This window comes from Neomonachus schauinslandi, chromosome 1 (assembly GCF_002201575.2).
Source record: "Neomonachus schauinslandi chromosome 1, ASM220157v2, whole genome shotgun sequence".
Taxonomy (NCBI): Eukaryota; Metazoa; Chordata; class Mammalia; order Carnivora; family Phocidae; genus Neomonachus; species Neomonachus schauinslandi.
This window is the reverse complement of record NC_058403.1, coordinates 146,545,490-146,564,362: the sequence shown is the minus strand read 5'-3', so window position 1 is coordinate 146,564,362 and position 18,873 is coordinate 146,545,490. Positions and strand designations below refer to the sequence as shown.

At 42.6% G+C, this 18,873-nt stretch overlaps 1 protein-coding gene across 1 annotated transcript in view; it reads left to right on the top strand.

Annotated features, from left to right (window-relative positions):
• ENTPD3 (ectonucleoside triphosphate diphosphohydrolase 3) overlaps window positions 1-18,399 on the top strand; it is a 31,133-nt gene extending 12,734 nt beyond the window's left edge. The window contains exons 5-11 of the mRNA XM_021705847.1: window positions 5,417-5,567; window positions 7,720-7,879; window positions 8,824-9,057; window positions 14,694-14,966; window positions 15,140-15,250; window positions 15,634-15,771; window positions 18,163-18,399. Of these exons, the coding sequence (XP_021561522.1) occupies window positions 5,417-5,567; window positions 7,720-7,879; window positions 8,824-9,057; window positions 14,694-14,966; window positions 15,140-15,250; window positions 15,634-15,771; window positions 18,163-18,399 (1,304 nt within the window). The remainder of the gene's footprint in view (window positions 1-5,416; window positions 5,568-7,719; window positions 7,880-8,823; window positions 9,058-14,693; window positions 14,967-15,139; window positions 15,251-15,633; window positions 15,772-18,162) is intronic.
• Window positions 18,400-18,873: the final 474 nt, after the last annotated feature.

The window sequence follows — 18,873 nt, the reverse complement described above, 5'->3', positions numbered from 1 at the left end:
CTCCTGGTGGATATTCTTGCCAAGAAGTTAGTCTGTCCCAGATCTGTCTTTAGACCCAGAGAACAGTTCAGCCAAGTCAGTCCTGATGGTCTTCTGACTGTAGGGGGAGATGTGACCTTCATGGAGGGACACAGGCAGTCTCCTAGGGGTGGGGGCCCTCGGCCACCCTGGATGTGATTTAGGGGAGGGGCAGGGTCATGGAGCCCACACCATATCCATAAATGGGTCTTCCCTTTGATCGCAGTAGCCTCAGGGATCCATATATATACTCCAAATGACCAGAAGACCACAAACTAAAGCTCAAAATACAGAGTTAAAGTTTGGCGAGTGCTGTCCCCTTGAAGACATGTGGTTTCTCCAGGGATAATTTGGGTTTCTGGTTTCCCAGTTGCAAATTTCCCAGGACTCCCCTGCCTTGGCCAGTCTGAGGGGGTGACAAATGCTTGCTTGCCCAGCCGGGTTTCCCAGATACCCAGGCTCTTGGAAATTTCTTTCTTGGCGGGGGTGGAGGGGCCTTGGTGAGTATCATCAGTCCTCGGTTATTGCTATTTTTCTGAGTTCAGTGGGTGCTGCCTTAGCTGCTGGTCCCCATGCTGGTGTCCAAAGCTCTGGGCTGCATGTTATAAAGCCATTCCCTGGAGGGCACTGGGCTCCTACATGACCCTCATCTCTTTCATGGTGTGTGGTGCTCATGGCTGCGGCTGCCTCCTCCCACAAAGGACATTCATGTGTTCCCTTTAAACCAGCAGTTAAAGTTCTTTAAACTCCACTGGAGCTTAAGTGTAACCATCTTCTCCATTGAAATACCTTAAAAAGTTGTGTTGGGGACCAGGCCATTACGGTGTTGAAAGCATCCTTTGCTTGGGTACATATCTTCTGCTTCTGTCCCACCTCGAGTAAGTTTTGTGTCATCTGTCCAACCATTCTCCAGATTGGAATAGCGATTTCAACCCTCCTTTCTTGGAGTTGTGAATCCCAGGATCCCATAAGCCTGTGAGCCCAATCTTGTCTTTCCTTTAGGAAGCTTATAGGACCTTATGCAAATAGGTCTTGGGTGACATGCTCAGATACCCCAAGTTTTGACATTCCAACAAGGCTCCTAACCGGTCCCTTTCCAGAGACCAGCTCTAGCTGATCAGGTTGGACTACATGATCCCCTTAGTATAGAGTTGCACACTGGTTTGAAAATCTCATTGACTGATTCATTTATTCATTTATTTAATAAATACGTATTGGGTATCAACTGTTTGCCAGTAACTGTTCTTGACACCGGGGATTCTAAAGTGAAATATGCAAAGTCTCTGCTATTGTGGAACCAACATTCGAATCAAGGAGATAGATCATAAAAGGGTATATAACATGTCAGGGAGAAGTGCTGTAAAGAAAAATCAAGTGAGGTAGGCGGACAGAGAATGATCCTGCTCTGTTTGGAGGGGATAGTTAAGCAGAGGCAGAAGTGAAAGGAGAGTGTGAGCCATACACATTTTTGAGGGAAGAACATGCTGAGCAGAAGCCCTGGCAAGCGGAGAGCCTGGGGGTGGAAGCTTCTTAGCATTTTCTAGGAAAAGCAAAGGGACCAGTGTGGCTGGAGCAGAATGAGTAAGAGGAAGAAAGGTGAGTAGTGACACCAGAGCTGTGGTCAGGGCCAGCTCAGAGGGCCTTAAGAGCAGTGAGAGGTTTGACTTGAACTCAGATGCATTTTCTTCAGAGTATACTGGGAAGCCATTAGGAGATTCTGGTCAAGGAACTAACATGGATATGACTTACACTTTTAACAGAGCACTCTGGGTGTAGAACATGTAGTCAGAGGCTGAGATCAGAAGCAGGGAAACCAGGGCTTTTAGAACAGTGAACGTAATGATGTCATAAAGTTATGATGTTGTGGTGGTCTGGCTGAGACTGTGCTTGTCAGTGTGGGGCAACTTGGCTCCCCCGGGAACATTTAACAATGTCTGGGGACATTTTTGATTGTCACCATTGGGGTTGGTGGTTCTGATGGCATCTAGTGATAGAGACCAAGGATGCTGCTAAACATTGTACAATGCACAGGATGGCCCCACAACAAAGAATTATCTGGCCCCAAATGTCAGTGGTACCAAGATAGAAAAACTCTGATCTAGAATGGTTCTGGGGGAAGGGAAGAAAGAGTGCTCAGATTTGAGAGGTATTTTGAAAGTAGAGCCAACAAGATTTCATGAAAGATTCAATGTGAGATGTCTAAGTTGGTGGTGCCTGAGCACCAGTTCTGACCTGAGCAACTGCGTGTGTGATGGTACCACTTCTTGAGAGGGGAGCCCTGGGGGTGGGTCAGTTGGGAGCATGGCAGGGATTAAGGAATTTGGCTTTAGACAGATTAAGCTGGAGATGCCCATAAATCATCTAACTCCAGGAACAGCAAACTTTTTCTTTTTTTTTTTTTTTGAAGATTTTATTTACTTATGTGGGAGAGAGAATGAGAGAGAGAGAGAGCATGAGAGGGGGGAGGGTCAGAGGGAGAACAGACTCCCCGCTGAGCAGGGAGCCCGATGCGGGACTTGATCCCGAAACTCCAGGATCATGACCTGAGCTGAAGGCAGTTGCTTAACCAACTGAGCCACCTAGGCGCCCACAAACTTTTTCTGTAAAGAGCTAAGTGATAAATATTTGTTACTTGTTGGCCATATGGTCTCTGTTGTAACCATTCAACTGTCACTTTAGCACAAAAGCAGCCACAGACAATGTGCAACAAATGAGCATGTACATATATGTGTTTCAAGAAAATTTTATTCATGGATGCTGTACATAGGGTCCATAATGCCTAATGGGATATACCCTAGGACAAAAAGAACTTTAAAAAAAAAATCTTAAACCGTTTTCAATAACCACACAGTTGGTGATAGTGCTTGTATTGTCATCCTAAGACCTTTGTGGGTGGATTGTGAAATAAAGCAAGCGAGCTATTCAGTTGGAGTTGCTGGGAAGCAGGATTTTTAGCATAGGAAAAAAAAGGTCAAGATCAACTTAAGTAAAAACCTGTAGTTTTGAAGTGGAAGTACCAATAAGAATTCACAATGCAGGGGCGCCTGGGTGGCTCAGTCGGTTAAGCGGCTGCCTTCGGCTCAGGTCATGATCCCGGGGTCCTGGGATCAAGCCCCACATCGGGCTCCCTGCTCGGCAGGAAGCCTGCTTCTCCCTCTCCCGCTCCCTCTGCTTGTGTTCCCTCTCTCGCTGTCTCTCTCTCTCTGTCAAATAAATAAATAAAATCTTTAAAAAAAAAAAAAAGAATTCACGATGCATTTTCTCTTGAAACAAAGTTTTCCTAAGTCTGTCCTCTGAAAAGCCTTGCAAAGGCTTCCAAATTTCAGACACTAAATACCATACTCAAAAAAAAGAAGCCAGCACTCCTTGGAGAAGTGGCTGATTCCAGAGCGGGGGCAAGAAGTGCATAAGATCACACATCTAATATCAGAGAGCAAAGAAGCTCTCAAAGGTTCTGAGATCACATCTAAAGGACTCAGGGGTCATGTTGAAGAGAACTCCACTGGCCAACCCCAGGACCATCAATAAGAATAATAACTGCAATGAATCGAAACACATCAAATATATCTTCAAATTCATATGTTCTTAAAGATACACAACAAACAAATAAAATCCCTCACTGGATAAATTAGGAGGATACAAGACATGCAATCTCTATTTTTTAAGCTGATGAAGGGGAAAAATTCAAGCACTTATCCTGCTTTCCCTGTACAAACTGTATTGTAGGGTAACCAAATAGTTAATGAGAGAGAAGTTTTCCTCTTATGAAAGCATTTAGGTTATAAGTGAAGCAAGAAAGATGGAAATGAAACATCACCATTTCATAAATCCTACTGGGCTAATGGGTCTAAGCAATGATCTCTGATGCTTGCTCAAGCACAAAGAGAAATAGCCAGATATGCGTGATTTGCACTGGAAGTGCACATTAAACCCTATAAATTATTTCTTCTGAAAAAGTCCAAACCTGAATCTGACTGAGGCTCTGCATTCAGTTACCAATTTATAGAAAAAGCCGGGACTCAACAGCATGTTACATGAATCATGGGACGCAGTCAGCAAATTCTAGGCTGTAGGAAACTCTATAAGACAAATGAAATTGCAAAGAAATTTTTTTTTAATCTCAAGGGAAAAACAGAAAGGGAGGACAGAACTTATGGGTAAAAGAGACTTAAGAGACACACCAGCCAACTGCAATGGATGGAATTTATTTGGACTCTAATTCAAACAAACTGGATAGAGAGAAAGAGGAGGTAGGGGCAAGGATGGGGGGGGAGGAAAATATATGAATATGGAGGAAATGTGCACCTTGGCTAGAATTTGATTCTATTAAGAGATTATTTTTAGTTTTTATGGGCATAATAATAGGGCAGTGGCTATGCTTATTTAAAAGAATTCTTGCCTAACTCTACTTTTAGTTCTGTCTGTGACGGTTCATTTCAGCTTCATGGAGATTTCTGACCTAACTGAGGAAATCTGTCATGGGTTTGTTTGGGTTATATGTCTCTCTAAGTATGTTACTTCTTGAAATTTATAAATGTGGACTTTTGGGTATTGTTTTATATTTAATGTTTAGGATGATGTCTTGTTAAATTATATATAGTTATACCAAAATGTCTCCTGAAGATAAACCATGGCAAGATTCCTTTTTACCCTCTGTGTTTGAACACATGGGACATAGATTTGAATTTTTGTTTCATTTTTCCTGTTCCACCTTTCACTATGTCTCTAAACCTATTTGGTAGAAGTTCTGTCAAGAAATGAACTTCCCGGAGCACCTGGCTGGCTCAGTTGGTGGAGTGTGTGACTCTTGATGTGAGGCTTGTAGGTTCAAGCCCCACATTGTGAGTAGAGATTCCTTAAAAATAAAATCTTTAAAAAAAAAACAAAAAACAAGTGAACTTACCAAAGGCAAGTAGTATGAAAGGAGACTAGAGAAGCAAAAGGCCAATAAGATTGATTATTTCTGAACAAAAAAAAAGAAGAAGAAGAATTTTTGTCTTTTAGTGAAACATACTGAAGTATTTAGAGAATGAAATGATACCATATCTGCAGTTTGCTCTGTGGGGAGAGAGAGCAGATGAAGTAAGAATTGATCATTGTGGAAGCTGGGAGATGGGTGCATTGGGGTCCATTATACTACTCTCCCTATTTTTATTTATATTTGAAATTTCCATAATGAGACTTTTTCTTAAGCAGATCCTGGCTCATTTTTTTCACTTTTGTAATTCCTCCCTTCCATATTTTGGGAGTTGACTCATCAGTGTGACCACATCCACCTGTTTTCAACCCCCTACTCAAACCCATTAATTTCCAAAGCTGATTTGTTTTTTATTCAGAAGTTGTACTGCTCTTGTTGGTTTCTGGGAATGCTAAGAAATGCTGATTGCTTGCTCTTCAGGCTCTGGGATCTCCAGCTATGGGAAAAACCCCCAAGATGTCCCCAAAGCCTTTGAGGATTGCATGGAAAAAGTCAAGGGGCAGATTCCAGCCCACCTCCATAGATCCACCCACATTTACCTGGGGGCCACGGCTGGGATGCGCTTGCTGAGGTAAGGGCTGGAATGGCCCCAAGGAGCCCATATGATCAAAATAGCCAAGAATGTGTTGAACCCTGCCAAGAATGTAACTCTATTCCTGGGAACAAATCTGAAAGAAAGAAGCCCATATTCTGCCATAAATTGAGGCTCCAAAAGCTGGAAAAATTTCAGGCTTTATTTTAATACCCAGAAAGAAATCGTTCTAAAATGGATTCCCTCCCCGTTGGTGATTTTCCTGAGAACTCTGGAAGAAAGGAAGGTAACATGAAATCTCATGAGGTGTACCTCTAATTCTTTAGAAAAGTAAAAATTGTTTTTGATGCCTGGTCTTTTGATACCTGTGCGCAACCAGTTCCACTGAGTGCAGCCCATATTTATGTGGCTTCTACCCATGTACACAATGCCACAGGAATCTGCTGGAAAATAGTGGAATTTCTGCACTTCACCCCAAAGTCTTTGGAGCTATTAAGAAATAAACAGCTCATTTCACTCAATTAAGCAGATCCTTCTAAATTTGTAGCCATGACTTTGAGCCCAGTTGTACTGTCTTTGAGAGCCCTTTCTCTCTCTCTCTCTTTTTTTTTTTTCCATTATTTTATTTCCTTGACCTTGAAATAAAAGAAAAGTAGTTTTTAAAACATCAAACTTAAATCTACTCAGGGTAGAGGTTGCTCCAAACTTTGAAAATAAGGTTTTAGCCCCCAAAGATGACATTTATCTTGCTTCAAAGCCACTTTGTCTGTGGTGCCAGTAACATAAAATTATATGTGTGGGCATGAAGAAGATACACAGGAACAAACAGAGCCACTTCAACATGATCATTAAAAGAAATCAGGAAGCACCCTCAGTTGGATTGGGCCTTTTCCTTGTGGGTTTTCTCTCCTTGTTTCTATTCCTAAGTCCTGGTTGACCAAGTAAAACGTGGGAGAAAATTGGATTTCTTTGCTCCCTCTTGGAATCTGAAGTGTGTTTCAAAATTATTGTGTTTCCTTGAAATAGAAATGATATAGAAATTCCTTCCTTCTGACTTTTCTGTCTTATGGAAAAAAAGCACCCAACTTTTTCTCAATTACTTTTTCTCACAGTCCTCCCGGTAAGGAATAATTAATAGACTCTGTGATTTATAGCCCATGACAAAAACCATGGAATAGGAAGTGCACCACTTGGGAACACGGTGAATGTCCCATTTGAATAAATTAAATATTAACTCCTCCTTGTAAAACTTTCTGATGGTGATCCATTCCTTCTAAGGAACTAGCTGACATTTTAATTGCTAGAAAAGTCAAATATAAAAAAAAGCAATAATGAGAATCCTCTGGGATGGGAACTGATAAAACTAGGAAAACTCTTGAATTATTTTCTAAGCAGTGACAATTTGCTGCTGAATTAGCATGACCTTCAGCTGGTAACATGGCTCTTTCTTCTTGAGCCAAGAATGAGCTGGTGCCCCTGGCTTTCTTAACCCACTGATGAAAGGGAAAATAATCTCCCAAGTGAATCTTCTTCCATAAGGTAAAATGGCAGCAAATGAATATTATAATGCTATATCATTGGGTGATATAAGAATGCTGTGTTGCCACTCTTCCGTGGGTCAGCACACTGATGGATTTCAATCCAATGACGGCCATGATAGCCATCATATCCCCTCATGATAAAGCCCTCCCCAAGAGCAAAGCAGGGACTGTTGAAAACTCAACCTTCTTCCTTTCCCCCCTCCTCCTCAGATCCCCCTTCCTTCTGGCCTGATGAGGGCTCCTTTATGTGGTGCCCCCAGGAGATTACTTATGCCACCCCTATGGCTTCACCAATCCCTTTTCCTGTGCTGATCTGATCTGAGACAGAGCAATGGTGATTAAGCAGGAAGATCTTTTGGTTAACTGGTTGCTAGAGAATGGGATGGCAATAGGTAAGGGAGGAGAGGATGAGGGGTATTTTTACTTGAAGCTATTTTTTTGATTGGCAGTTTGACAGGTAACAAGTGCATCTGCCTTCACGGTTGCCTAGGAGGCTTCAACTTGCAAAAAGGGTTGCCATTTTTGCACACATCTGGAAAATCGTCCCTGCCAGCAGAGGGGTGGGGAGGTTTACCTTTTCACCTGAGTGAGATTATTTTAAGACTCTCTTGTCCAGGCACTCAGCCTTTTGTGTTCTGTGCCTTGCATAGGTTACAAAATGAAACAGCAGCTAATGAAGTCCTTGCAAGGATCCAAAACTACTTCAAGTCCCAGCCCTTTGATTTTAGGGGTGCTCAAATCATTTCTGGGCAAGAGGAAGGGATATATGGATGGATTACAGCCAACTATTTAATGGGAAATTTCCTGGAGGTGTGTGAAAACAAGTGCATGGTTTTTAATCTTGCTATTTATCCCATCCCCTGTGGGTGGCCACTTAAAGCAGAGGTGCATGTTGACGGGGGCATCTGTCCTGTGTCATCCTTATCATATAATGCATTAAGGATACACCTATGAAACAATAGCCAAGAAAAGACACATATAGCTGGGGCAAAAACATTGTATCATAAGCAGGACCACATGCACAGAGGAGAGGGAATATCATCACTTTACTAACTAATAAGAAATTGGAGGTGGGGGGGGACCTAAATCTAAAGCCTATGGGTCTTTTGAAGGGTAGCTAGAGAATGACCCTTCCCAAAGCTCCACAGCCCTCTGAAATTTCTGGAGCCCTCAGGCTTCCCAACCCATCCTGTGTCCCCGGGTCCCTTACACTGCAGTCCCCACATGCCCTGCCCCTTGTTCAAAGGAAGGCCAACTCCAAGAGATAATCACCATGTTACAGAGGGCATAAACCATATCCAGCCCAACACCTATGTTGTTCCCGCTCAAATATATTCTTATATTTTAATTAATTGCCAACAATTAATATTTTGGAAATTTCACATAAAAATCCACATTTATAGCTTGTCCTGACCCCCACACCCCCTCAAAATTGGAAGCACTGGTCACAGTGAACTCACATTCCACATGACAACAACTAACTGGAATAGAGTATAGCCCATGTAGTCCCCAGTTTGCCACAGTCCCCACCATTCCCTATTGTCGACACCTAATCTGCTTCACTCACTTATGTTGTCTGCCCAGACTCGGAAAGCATTTGAGTTCACCACCCTTGAAATAAGGGAGAGATTTGGCCCTCAAATGTTCCCCATGTCATACTTCTTAGCAATTAGATATGGGTCTTGGGTGGAGAGCCCTGGGCAAACAGATGGTGCCTCTTGACTTTTCTCTTGCTTCCTTTTCCCACTGTGCAGAAGAACCTGTGGCATATGTGGGTGCATCCAAATGGAGTGGAGACCACAGGTGCCCTGGATTTAGGTGGTGCCTCCACCCAAATATCCTTTGCGGCTGGAGAGAAGGTAGGGCTGAACACCAGCAACATCATGAAAGTGTCCCTGTATGGCTATGTGTACACGCTCTACACACATAGCTTCCAGTGCTATGGCCGGAACGAGGCTGAGAAGAGGTTTCTGGCGATACTCGTTCAGGTACCTGAGCCGGGGCGGGGGAGGTAGGGGGGACAGCAGGTGTTCCCTGGGGGTCTTGAGGGGAGGGGGCCTTGGCTTCTGGGGTCTGTCCTTTCCACTCCAATTAGAATGTGGAGAGAAATGAGAGCATGTTCCAGTTTACTCATGGGGGTCCAAGCTCTCTCTCTCTCTCTCTGTTGTATTGACCACTTCCAGTGAATTTGAGTCAGAAGTCTAGGGAAATTCCAGGGCACCAAATGTTTTGTATATGATTCAAGACCTGGGATCCCTTTATGGACACAAACTGTTTTAAACCAATAGCTAAATAAGCCTGAGAATTTTGCGACTCCCCTGAGTGCAGACAAAATAACAAAAGTGGTACCAAGAGAAATATACTTGCTGACAGGGGAGAGGACAGGACTCAGCCTTCCCTGGGCTCAGCCTCCTTTTAGATGGGCCTATATTAGGCAGGTTTGATGCCCTTTATATGGTGGGACTTGGGAGTAACAGAATTCCATCACCATGGTCAGTAATTCACACAGTAACTGTTCCATGGCACAGATGGCTACTTCAGGCATCAGCTGGAAGGCTGTCCCTAAGGTAAACTCAGTGTTAGTGTGGTGTGTGTCAGCAAGCACAAGCTCCGTGGATGAGACCCTAGACCCCAAACTCCAGTGCTCGGGGGACATCCATCTCAGCCATGCATGGCTGAGAAGGGAAGATGAAGATGAAGGAAAGGGACTTTGACCACCTAGAGGGGCATGAGGCCAATCAGAAGCCACAGATCCTGGCTTCTGGTGAGACCCAGGGACAGGGGACAAGGGCTGGGTCGGCCTGTGAACATAGTGGACACAGCACCATAGGTTAACCCCCACCCCTCCCACCTACTTTGGCAATTAAGGAAGGAAGCAGTATTCCCCCAGCCACTAGCCTGCAGGGAAACATGGTCTGGCTGACCAAAGTGCCATCAGCAAAACCGACATCTTCAGACCCCTGCATTTACTGAGTAGTCATGCAGGGGTGTGTGTGAGAATTCACCCTCCAGATCCGGCCTGCTCCCCAGAGCTTCTCTTTGAGCCTCACAGGAAAGGTTGGAGCCTCAGTACACATGCATGTGGCAGGCATTGTTGGGAGAGGCTGAGCACTGCCTGGGAAGGACAGAGTGGGGGATCCTGCAGGCAGTCCTTGGGGCTCAAGAGACCCAGTGCCCACCCCAGAGGCTCATCACACCCACTTGGCCAAGCCAAACCCCACAGGGAACCCTATCAATCCTCCCTAGCAAGGTCTCCATAACCACCACTCCTCCCCACTTGCTCACTAACGTACGTCAGCCAAGATGCTTCTTCCCAAGACAGAAGTTCTGGAAACACCTCTTTTCCCCATCTCCTTTCATTTCTAGCAATGCTTAAAGCCCCTCCCTCCAGCTCTAGTCCTGACAAGGGTGGAGGGCAGGGTCTCCTCTGAACTTGAAACAGGAGAAAGGGAGCATGTGAAATCATCCTTTTTCCAGGGTGAGTGAAGGTCAGAGAAGGTAACCTCTTGAATTTGGCTGGCCCTGAGGAATGTTTGTGTGTGTGGTTTTTATTTTTATAATGTTTATTAAAGAATGACTATCCAAGAATCTACGGTGGAGAAGCAAATACTCCACCTGTCTGAGGTTTCATTTGGGCTTGAGAACGTAGGTCTCAAGGTGTGAGCCCAGGCCTAGGGACAGAGTGTGGGAGACCCCAGGCTCTACTGTGGCCCATCAGCTCACAGGGACGGGGGCAGCCCTCCAACTTGCCTGGTAACCTCTGGATGCCTGAGAGGATGGCTCTGCCCTCAAAGTCTTCTGACTCAGGTGAGGGGAAGGATCCAGGTGTGCTGAGGATCACCCACAAATGCATGTCCAGACCTGCTTGACCAGTACTTTCATGTGCCAAATACATATTGCCAAGCCCCGACTTAGAAGGTTCACCAAGATGACTACATCACGAACACTGACTAAGTAAATTCCACCAGTCTGGGTCTGGTTTCCTCATCTGTCACAGTGTGGTGAGAACAATACCTGAATATAAGCTTTGCAAACTGTTTTTGTATGAACAAGCCTCCAGTTGCCCCAGGGCTGGAGTCTCTGACAGCCTGTTAGACGCTAGGGACATGCATTCACGGTCCTTCTTCCCCTCTATTTAAGAAAGTTCTTTCTTTTGTTTTTAAAGTAAGACATGTTGAATGAAAAAATTTAGAAAAGCAGGCACAAAAAATTTAAATAATAAAACAAAACAAAAAACCCTAGAATTAACCACTTTAAACATACTGTTGCATTTTCTTCCAGTTATTTTTTTTCATGCACGAATATGTGTATTTACAAATTTGGCTTCATATGGTATATATAGCTTTATATCCAGCTTTTTTTTAAAAGATTTTATTTATTTATTTTTGACAGAGAGAGAGAGACAGCGAGAGAGGGAACACAAGCAGGGAGAGTGGGAGAGGGAGAAGCAGGCTTCCTGCTGAGCAGGGAGCCTGATGTGGGGCTCGATCCCAGGACCCTGGGATCATGACCTGAGCTGAAGGCAAATGCTTAAGGACTGAGCCACCCAGGCGCCCCTATATCCAGCTTTTTCCTTTACCTAACAATATACCATGAGCAGTTTCCTGTGTTGTTCAATATCCTTTGAAATTATTATTTTATAGACACATAATATTCCAAGTACCATTATTTAAAAAGAAAAATTGTATTGGTCATTTTGTTATAAAAGAAAGTACATTTTTATTTTAAAAAGTCAAACTATGCAAAAAACATATTAAAGTAACAATGAAAGAAATCTCTTTCCAACCCTATTCACCAAATGTCTTCACTGTTCACAGCTTGATACGTTGTTCTAGACTTTCCAGATCGATATCTAACTTATTTTCTTTACCCTCTAGTATTTCACAATTTGTCAATCATTCCTATCCTGATGGACACCAGGCTATGTCCTGTTTTGCTGCAGCAATAATAATCCAGTAAAGCTTCTTGTGCATATAACCTTATGAAATAGTGATTTTGCTTCTGTAGGATAGAATTGAAGGGTAGGTATATTTTTTATATAAGTGGATAAATAGGCAATCTTCCAACAAAATTAAAAACCATCCAAATTCCCACCAACAAGGTTGTGATGACTTTTTGCAATCTGATTATTTCAGGGATTCTGGGACATTCCAGTAATAATCCCTTGGATAAGGAGGATCTGTTTCTGGATTTCCTGTTCTATTCATCCATTTTTCCATTCTTGAGCCAATTATTCTAGTTGCAGTAGTTTGTTTTTCTAGTCTCAGACATTTATTCTGAACTTCAAAATCATCTTAAGCAGTAACAGAAAGGAAAACTTTTTTTCATTGAAATTATGATTGCAGTTGCATTGACTGAAAATTAATTGGTAAAAAATTGGCTAATCGATGATATTATGAATTCCCATATAGAATTATAAAATATCCTTCCAATTATTTAGTTCTTGGTTTGTATCCTTCAATAAAACATACTTTTCATTATTGGTCCTGTGCCTTCCTTTTAAATTAGTTTCCTGGTGTGTTCCTTTAATAGTTTCCATCACTATAGAAGATAGTTCCTATCTCCACTTTTCCACTTTTGATGGGATTTACTCCAAGACCAAGTTATGCTGCAGTTTTCCAGTGGACTTCTTTGCTCTCAAGCCTAGTGGTTGACCCTTTAGTGTCAGTGCCGTGCAAATACTAAGTTCAGGGGAGATTTGTTGAATGTTGAGGGCCTGAGCAACTTGGACCATTGGCAAATTATATTTAAAGAACGCCATCACAAATCATTCAAACTCCAAAAAGAGCATAGAAATAATCTTTAGGGGCGCCTGGGTGGCTCAGTCAGTTAGGCGTCTGCCTTCAGCTCAGGTCATGATCCCAGGCTCCTGGGATCGGAACCCTGCGTCTGGCTCTCTGCTCAGTGGGGAGTTTGCTTCTCCCTCTGCCCCTCCCCACTTCATGCTCACCCGCAAGCTCGCTCTCTCTCAAATAAATAAATAAAATCTTAAAAAAAAAAAAGAAAGAATCTTTCCTGAGCTTCTTCTGTGTTCCAAGCTAGAAATAATTGATATTATCTTGCTTCTTCTCCAGGCCAAGCCAGAAATAATTTATTTCATTTTAACTACTTAAAAAGTATGTCAGATTTGGAGGGGTAAATTAAATAACCAGTTGATTGATTTCTTTTTTTTTCCCCCTTTAAACCAATATTTCAGCCATAGGGTGACCCTGGTGTGACATGTTACAAATTAGACATACCAATTTTTGAAAATTGTGAATTTTTTTCATACCATTGAAGCAGAAAGGAGCCTGTTTGCTCCTTAGCAAACCCCGACTTAGAAGGTTCACCAAGATGACTACATCACGAACACTGACTAAGTAAATTCCACCAGTCTGGGTCTGGTTTCCCAGTCATCTTGGTGAACCTTCTTAATATGACTCAGTCATATTAAGATCTTCTGGAGGACGCTCATTAGAGTTACATTGGATGAGTGCTTGTCTTCTGGACGCTTATGTGTGGAGTCCTGTCACTGGCCTTTGTTAAATGATTGCATTACTTTGTTGTGTATCTCAATTTCCTACATCAGTAAATTGAAAGAGTTGGAATAAATATTGTCTGAGTCAAGACTTTACGGCAGGAGATGCTTTAGTGGCTTTGAAATTGGACAGAGTTCAAATCCAATTCCTTAGAAAAGGGAGTCCATAAATAGAACCAAACACACTTTGGAATTTAGCATAAGATAAGAAGAATATTTTTCACCAGTAGATAAAATATTGGATAGTCATTTGAAAAAAGTAAAGTCAGGTTCCCTATTACAATCTTTACACCGAATAAATTACAAATGGATCAAAGATTTATACGTAAGAAGGATATTTGTTGCAGCCTTGTTTATAATGCAGAATGATTGGAAACCATCTAAATATTCATATTCATATTCCTTATCTAAGGAATCTCCTCTATAGTTTATTTGTACAGTGGAGTGCTATGCAGTTACTAAAAAGAAGAGGCCATTCTACACGTATGATGGGAAAGATGTGAAAGGTATATTTTTAAGTAAGAAAAGCAAGGGGCATAACTGTGTATAGAGTACTATGATTTATCGTTTTTAGAAAAAGGAAGAGGGAGGAGAAGAAAAGATATTTGCATATGCATGCAAGAAGTATCCCTGGCAGGAAATCACAAAAATTGGCAATAGTGGTTACTTCTAGGGAGGGGATCTGGTGGCTAGAAGTGGTTGGGAGGGAACCTTAACTTTCATAATATACTTATTTGTAACCTTTTGGATTATTTTGTTAGGGGGATAGGGGATATTCTATTCAAAATGATCAATTAATCTAAACATATCTTGTTTTCCCATCCAAATGGATTTCATAAAACCTGCTTCCCAGGACTGTCTTGAGGACTGGGTCAGATAATATGAGCGAGAGCCTGGCATCGTGCTTGGTGCAGGTTCACCCACCCCCACTGGAGCTCTCAAGACAACCTGGGAGTTGCCTTCAAGTGCACACTGACACAAAATGGCATGTTTTCCATCCATTTCTTTCTTGGCATGGGAGGGTGCAATACTGAGGATTTGCAAGAGGGAAACACTTTGGCCCTCCACAAAAGAGTGGTTTCTGACACCTCCCTCTTGTACCTACAGGATTCTCCCACCAAAACCAATATCATCAACCCCTGTTACCCTCGGAATTATGTCACCACCCTCACTGGGGGCTACATATTTGACAGCCTGTGCACAGCAGACTTGAGGCCTGTAAATTATGACCCTGATGACATCATCACTTTTGAAGGAAGCGGAGACCCATCACTGTGTAGGGAAAAGGTGGCTTTCCTGTTTGACTTCAAAGCTTGCCATGACCAAGAAGCCTGTTCCTTTGATGGGGTTTATCAGCCAAAAGTTAAAGGGGCATTCGTGGTAAGAGCAAAAACCACCAAAAGATTCCCTTTTCCCCCCATTGAAGATTTAGCTCTCCCCTTTCTGTTTCTCTTCTGCTGCCCTGTTTTCCCACTTCTTTATTCCCCACGCTGAAAGCTCCATAACATATCACGTTCTGAGAACTGACTTCCTTCTGTGCGACCCCCTTCCAGGCTTTTGCAGGATTCTACTACACAGCCAGTGCTTTCAATCTTTCGGGGAGCTTTTCCCTGAAAGCCTTCAACTCAAGCACCTGGGATTTCTGCTCAGAGAGCTGGAGTCAGGTCAGTATTTAAAGGGAAAGGGGCAGCATCCATACAACACAGTGAGCGGAGCCGAGTATATTCCATTTGTGTGCATGTGTACGCTTGTTCCGAGTTGGGACTTTATGCCGTTCTGCTTTCACCACATCCACAAAATGGGGTAATAAGGGAACCTACCTCATACACGCATTGTGGATGAATGTTCTGACCATAGGCACAATGGTTACAACAGCATGTGGTGTACTCCATACTGCATAGGGGTATTTTCATTATGATTTGATACAATTGGATGATTTTATGGTGATGGTATTATGAAATTCTAGGGGATGAGAGTCTTTAAAATGTGTTCTAAAACTTGCATTTTCAAACGTGCCTGCCTCATATGTTTGGGACCTCCTCTTCAGCTCCCGCTGCTGCTCCCCAGGTTTGACGAGGTATACGCCCGCTCCTACTGCTTCTCAGCCCACTATATCTACCACTTGCTTGTGAATGGATACAGATTCACCGAGGAGACCTGGCCCCAAATACATTTTAAAAAAGAAGTAAGTCAAGGCACAGGTTGTTTTCTCCTCTTCCTCTCAAAAGACTTGTGTATATAGGTGCGGAAGAAATGTAGAAGAGGGTGATTTCAGTTTGCTGAGGGGAAGCTGAAGAGACTTCAATCCCTTGTGAGCTTTCCAGAAGAGATGGTGGAGAATCCAGAGAAGGTGTCACTGGAGACCATTCCACATGGGTGAGGAATCAGAGGCCAAGAGCTCACAGACCCTGAGCTCTGCGAGCGCAGGACCTGTTTCATTATCTTCAGTACAGGAGCGAGAACCTAGAAGGTGTTTACTAAATGTTTGTTGAGTGTATACATAAATATCTTAAGGATCAGACTTTTCAGCTGGATAAGAAGTTTTAAATAGGGCAGTGATTCTTAAGAGGCTAGTAACTAACTGCTCTCCATTTTACACAGATGTCAGGGTAATAGAGTATTAGGGATTTACAGCAGCATGAAGTAAGAACTTCTCTTGGAATGTGCCTGAGGTCACTGTATTTACTGGTGACTGGCCTGTCACCCTCCAGGCCTCGTTTCCAGGCAGGACTCAACCTTGCTGATATGTTCACCCAGCCTATGTTCCCGGGATTTGGGGAGAATTTTCTCATTTCAGGAATAGCTGATATAAAGCCTGGAGTCAGTCTGTTTGATATTAGCTTTAGCAATAATTAGTTTAAACCAATCAATAGCCAGCATTAGGCCTGTGACTGTCTACTTTTACATAAACAAAATTGAATCATCTACAAAAAGATAAGGCTGTCTGGAGACATATAAGGACTCTTGGTGGCATGCACTCTCTACACTTTGCTTCTAATGAATCTAATTAGCAGGAAAGTACATTCTGAGAACGGAAAGTGATGTCCCCTCGGATACTAGTTTGGATGGATACAGAATTCCAGCCTTCAAATCCCTTTCTTTTATTTGTAAAGAAGTTTATATACAGCCAAATTAGTATTCAAACATGAAGGCATAAAAAGATTTAGAAGATTTGCCACAGAGAGACGTCAAAAATATTTTTGAAGGAAAAAAAAGTAAGAGAAATAAATCCAGGAAATGTTATAAAAATATAGGCAGGAAGAATAAATGATGTGGTGGCTTAAACTGTATATTTAAAAAAAGAAAAAAGAAAACTTACACCAAAGAAAAAGAAAACCCATTCATAACAACCCAACATTCAAATATAGCTAATATCCAGTGTGAAGGGAGCAGGGTAAAGGGTCACAACAGTTGCCTAAAATGCTCATCTTGTAAAGGCAGACTTTATTTATATATCATTTTTAAGGCAAGAAAGGAAAAAAATATAGAAAAAGGAAAATAGCACTAATTGAGAATTTAAAACTAAGATATTAGAAAGAAGTAGTCCAAATATATCAATAATCACAATAATCATAAATGGACTAAACCTACCAGTTAGAAGACAGATATTGTCAGATTAGATTGTTAAAAATCAAGCGTATATTGTTTGTAAGAGAAATCCTTAGGTGTTAAGCAAAAGGACATGGAAAGTTTGAAAATTAAAAAAAAAAATTTAGGTGCATCTGGGTGGCTCAGTCGTTAAGCATCTGCCTTCGGCTCAGGTCATGATCCCAGGGTCCTGGGATTGAGCCCCGCATTGGGCTCCCTGTTCAGTGGGAAGCCCCTACCTCTCCCTCACCCACTCCCCCCACTTGTGTTCCCTCTCTCAATGTGTCTCTCTCTGTCAAATAAATAAATAAAATCTAAAAATAAAATTAAATTAAAATTAAAAAATAAAAAATAAAAAAATTTAGCTATCAGGCAAACACTACCCAAAAGAAAACGGTATAGCTATTTTCTAAAAATTTCAGTATAGTTATTTAATATCTGACCAAATAGGCTTTAAAATAAGGAGGATCATTCAAGATACAAAGGAATACAACATAATGATATAGAGTTCCTTCTGAAGATTGCAAATTTTAAACTTTTTTGTATCTAATAAAACAGCCTAAAAACATGGAAACAAAAACTGATGGAACTAACATAAGATATTGACAAAGTCTGTTTCCTATTTAGACTGACCCCCTGTGCTGAGAAACTGGTCCTGGGTTCAGTAAACTGCTCATTACCCTCTTTGTTTAGCCACAGATACTTCTGTACCGGACAGTGGAGAAACTCCCACTGTTATTAACTGTGCCATCATCCTACTTGCCTGTGACGAGGTTGTGAGGACTCCGACGATTTCTCCACAGTGTTGAGGGTAGGGTCTCAGTGACCTGGATTCTAGCCCAATCTCTGCAGTGTCTGAACTTGGGCAAGTCCTTTGACGTTAGGCCACAGTTTCTGGTGGGTGTTTCATGAGGATGACAGTGGTGTATGTGTGTAATTCCCACCTCGAGCCCTACCCTGAGAACTAAGCCATCTTTCTACCATACAGGTGGGGAACAGCAGCATAGCCTGGTCTTTGGGCTACATGCTCAGCCTGACCAACCAGATCCCAGCCGAAAGCCCCCTGATCCACCTGCCCATGGACCCACCTGCCTTTATGGGTATCCTTGCCTTCTTCACAGCAGTGGCCTTGCTGTGTCTGGTGTTTCTGGCGTGCCTGTATGCTTCGTCCAGGAAGCAGAGGCGCTCCCAGCATGCCTTCGACCACACAGTGGATTCTGAGTGAGCCTTGTGAAGCAGCTCCTGGAGCCTGACGCCTGCCCGGAACCAGCCTGGGTAGCACCAGACAATGCCAGCGAAATGTCCATCTTCAGGAAATGCACCTAAAGTCAAATACCTAGATCATGTGCCTCTCCAAGACTGATTTACGCCAAAGCACCTCTTGGGGAGTCCCCCAACTGTTCTGGGTACATTGCTCCTCCAAAAACCCTACCGCCCACTCGCTGACCTATTGGGGAACTGAGGAGAGACAGGCCATCAAGTCAGGCTCTTTATTCTAAGTGCCCTAGAGGAACAGTAAGTTGAGAATATGACAGTTTGATGTTGAAGAATTGACCTCAGGGCTCAGTTTGCATTTTTCCTTCCTCAGAAACACCATATGCCTCCTGGCAAGTTTGGAAGCTGGCAGGCACCCATGAAGCATTTAACATAGTTAGATATGTTGCATTATGGCCCATTGATTCTTAACTAAAATTTGGCA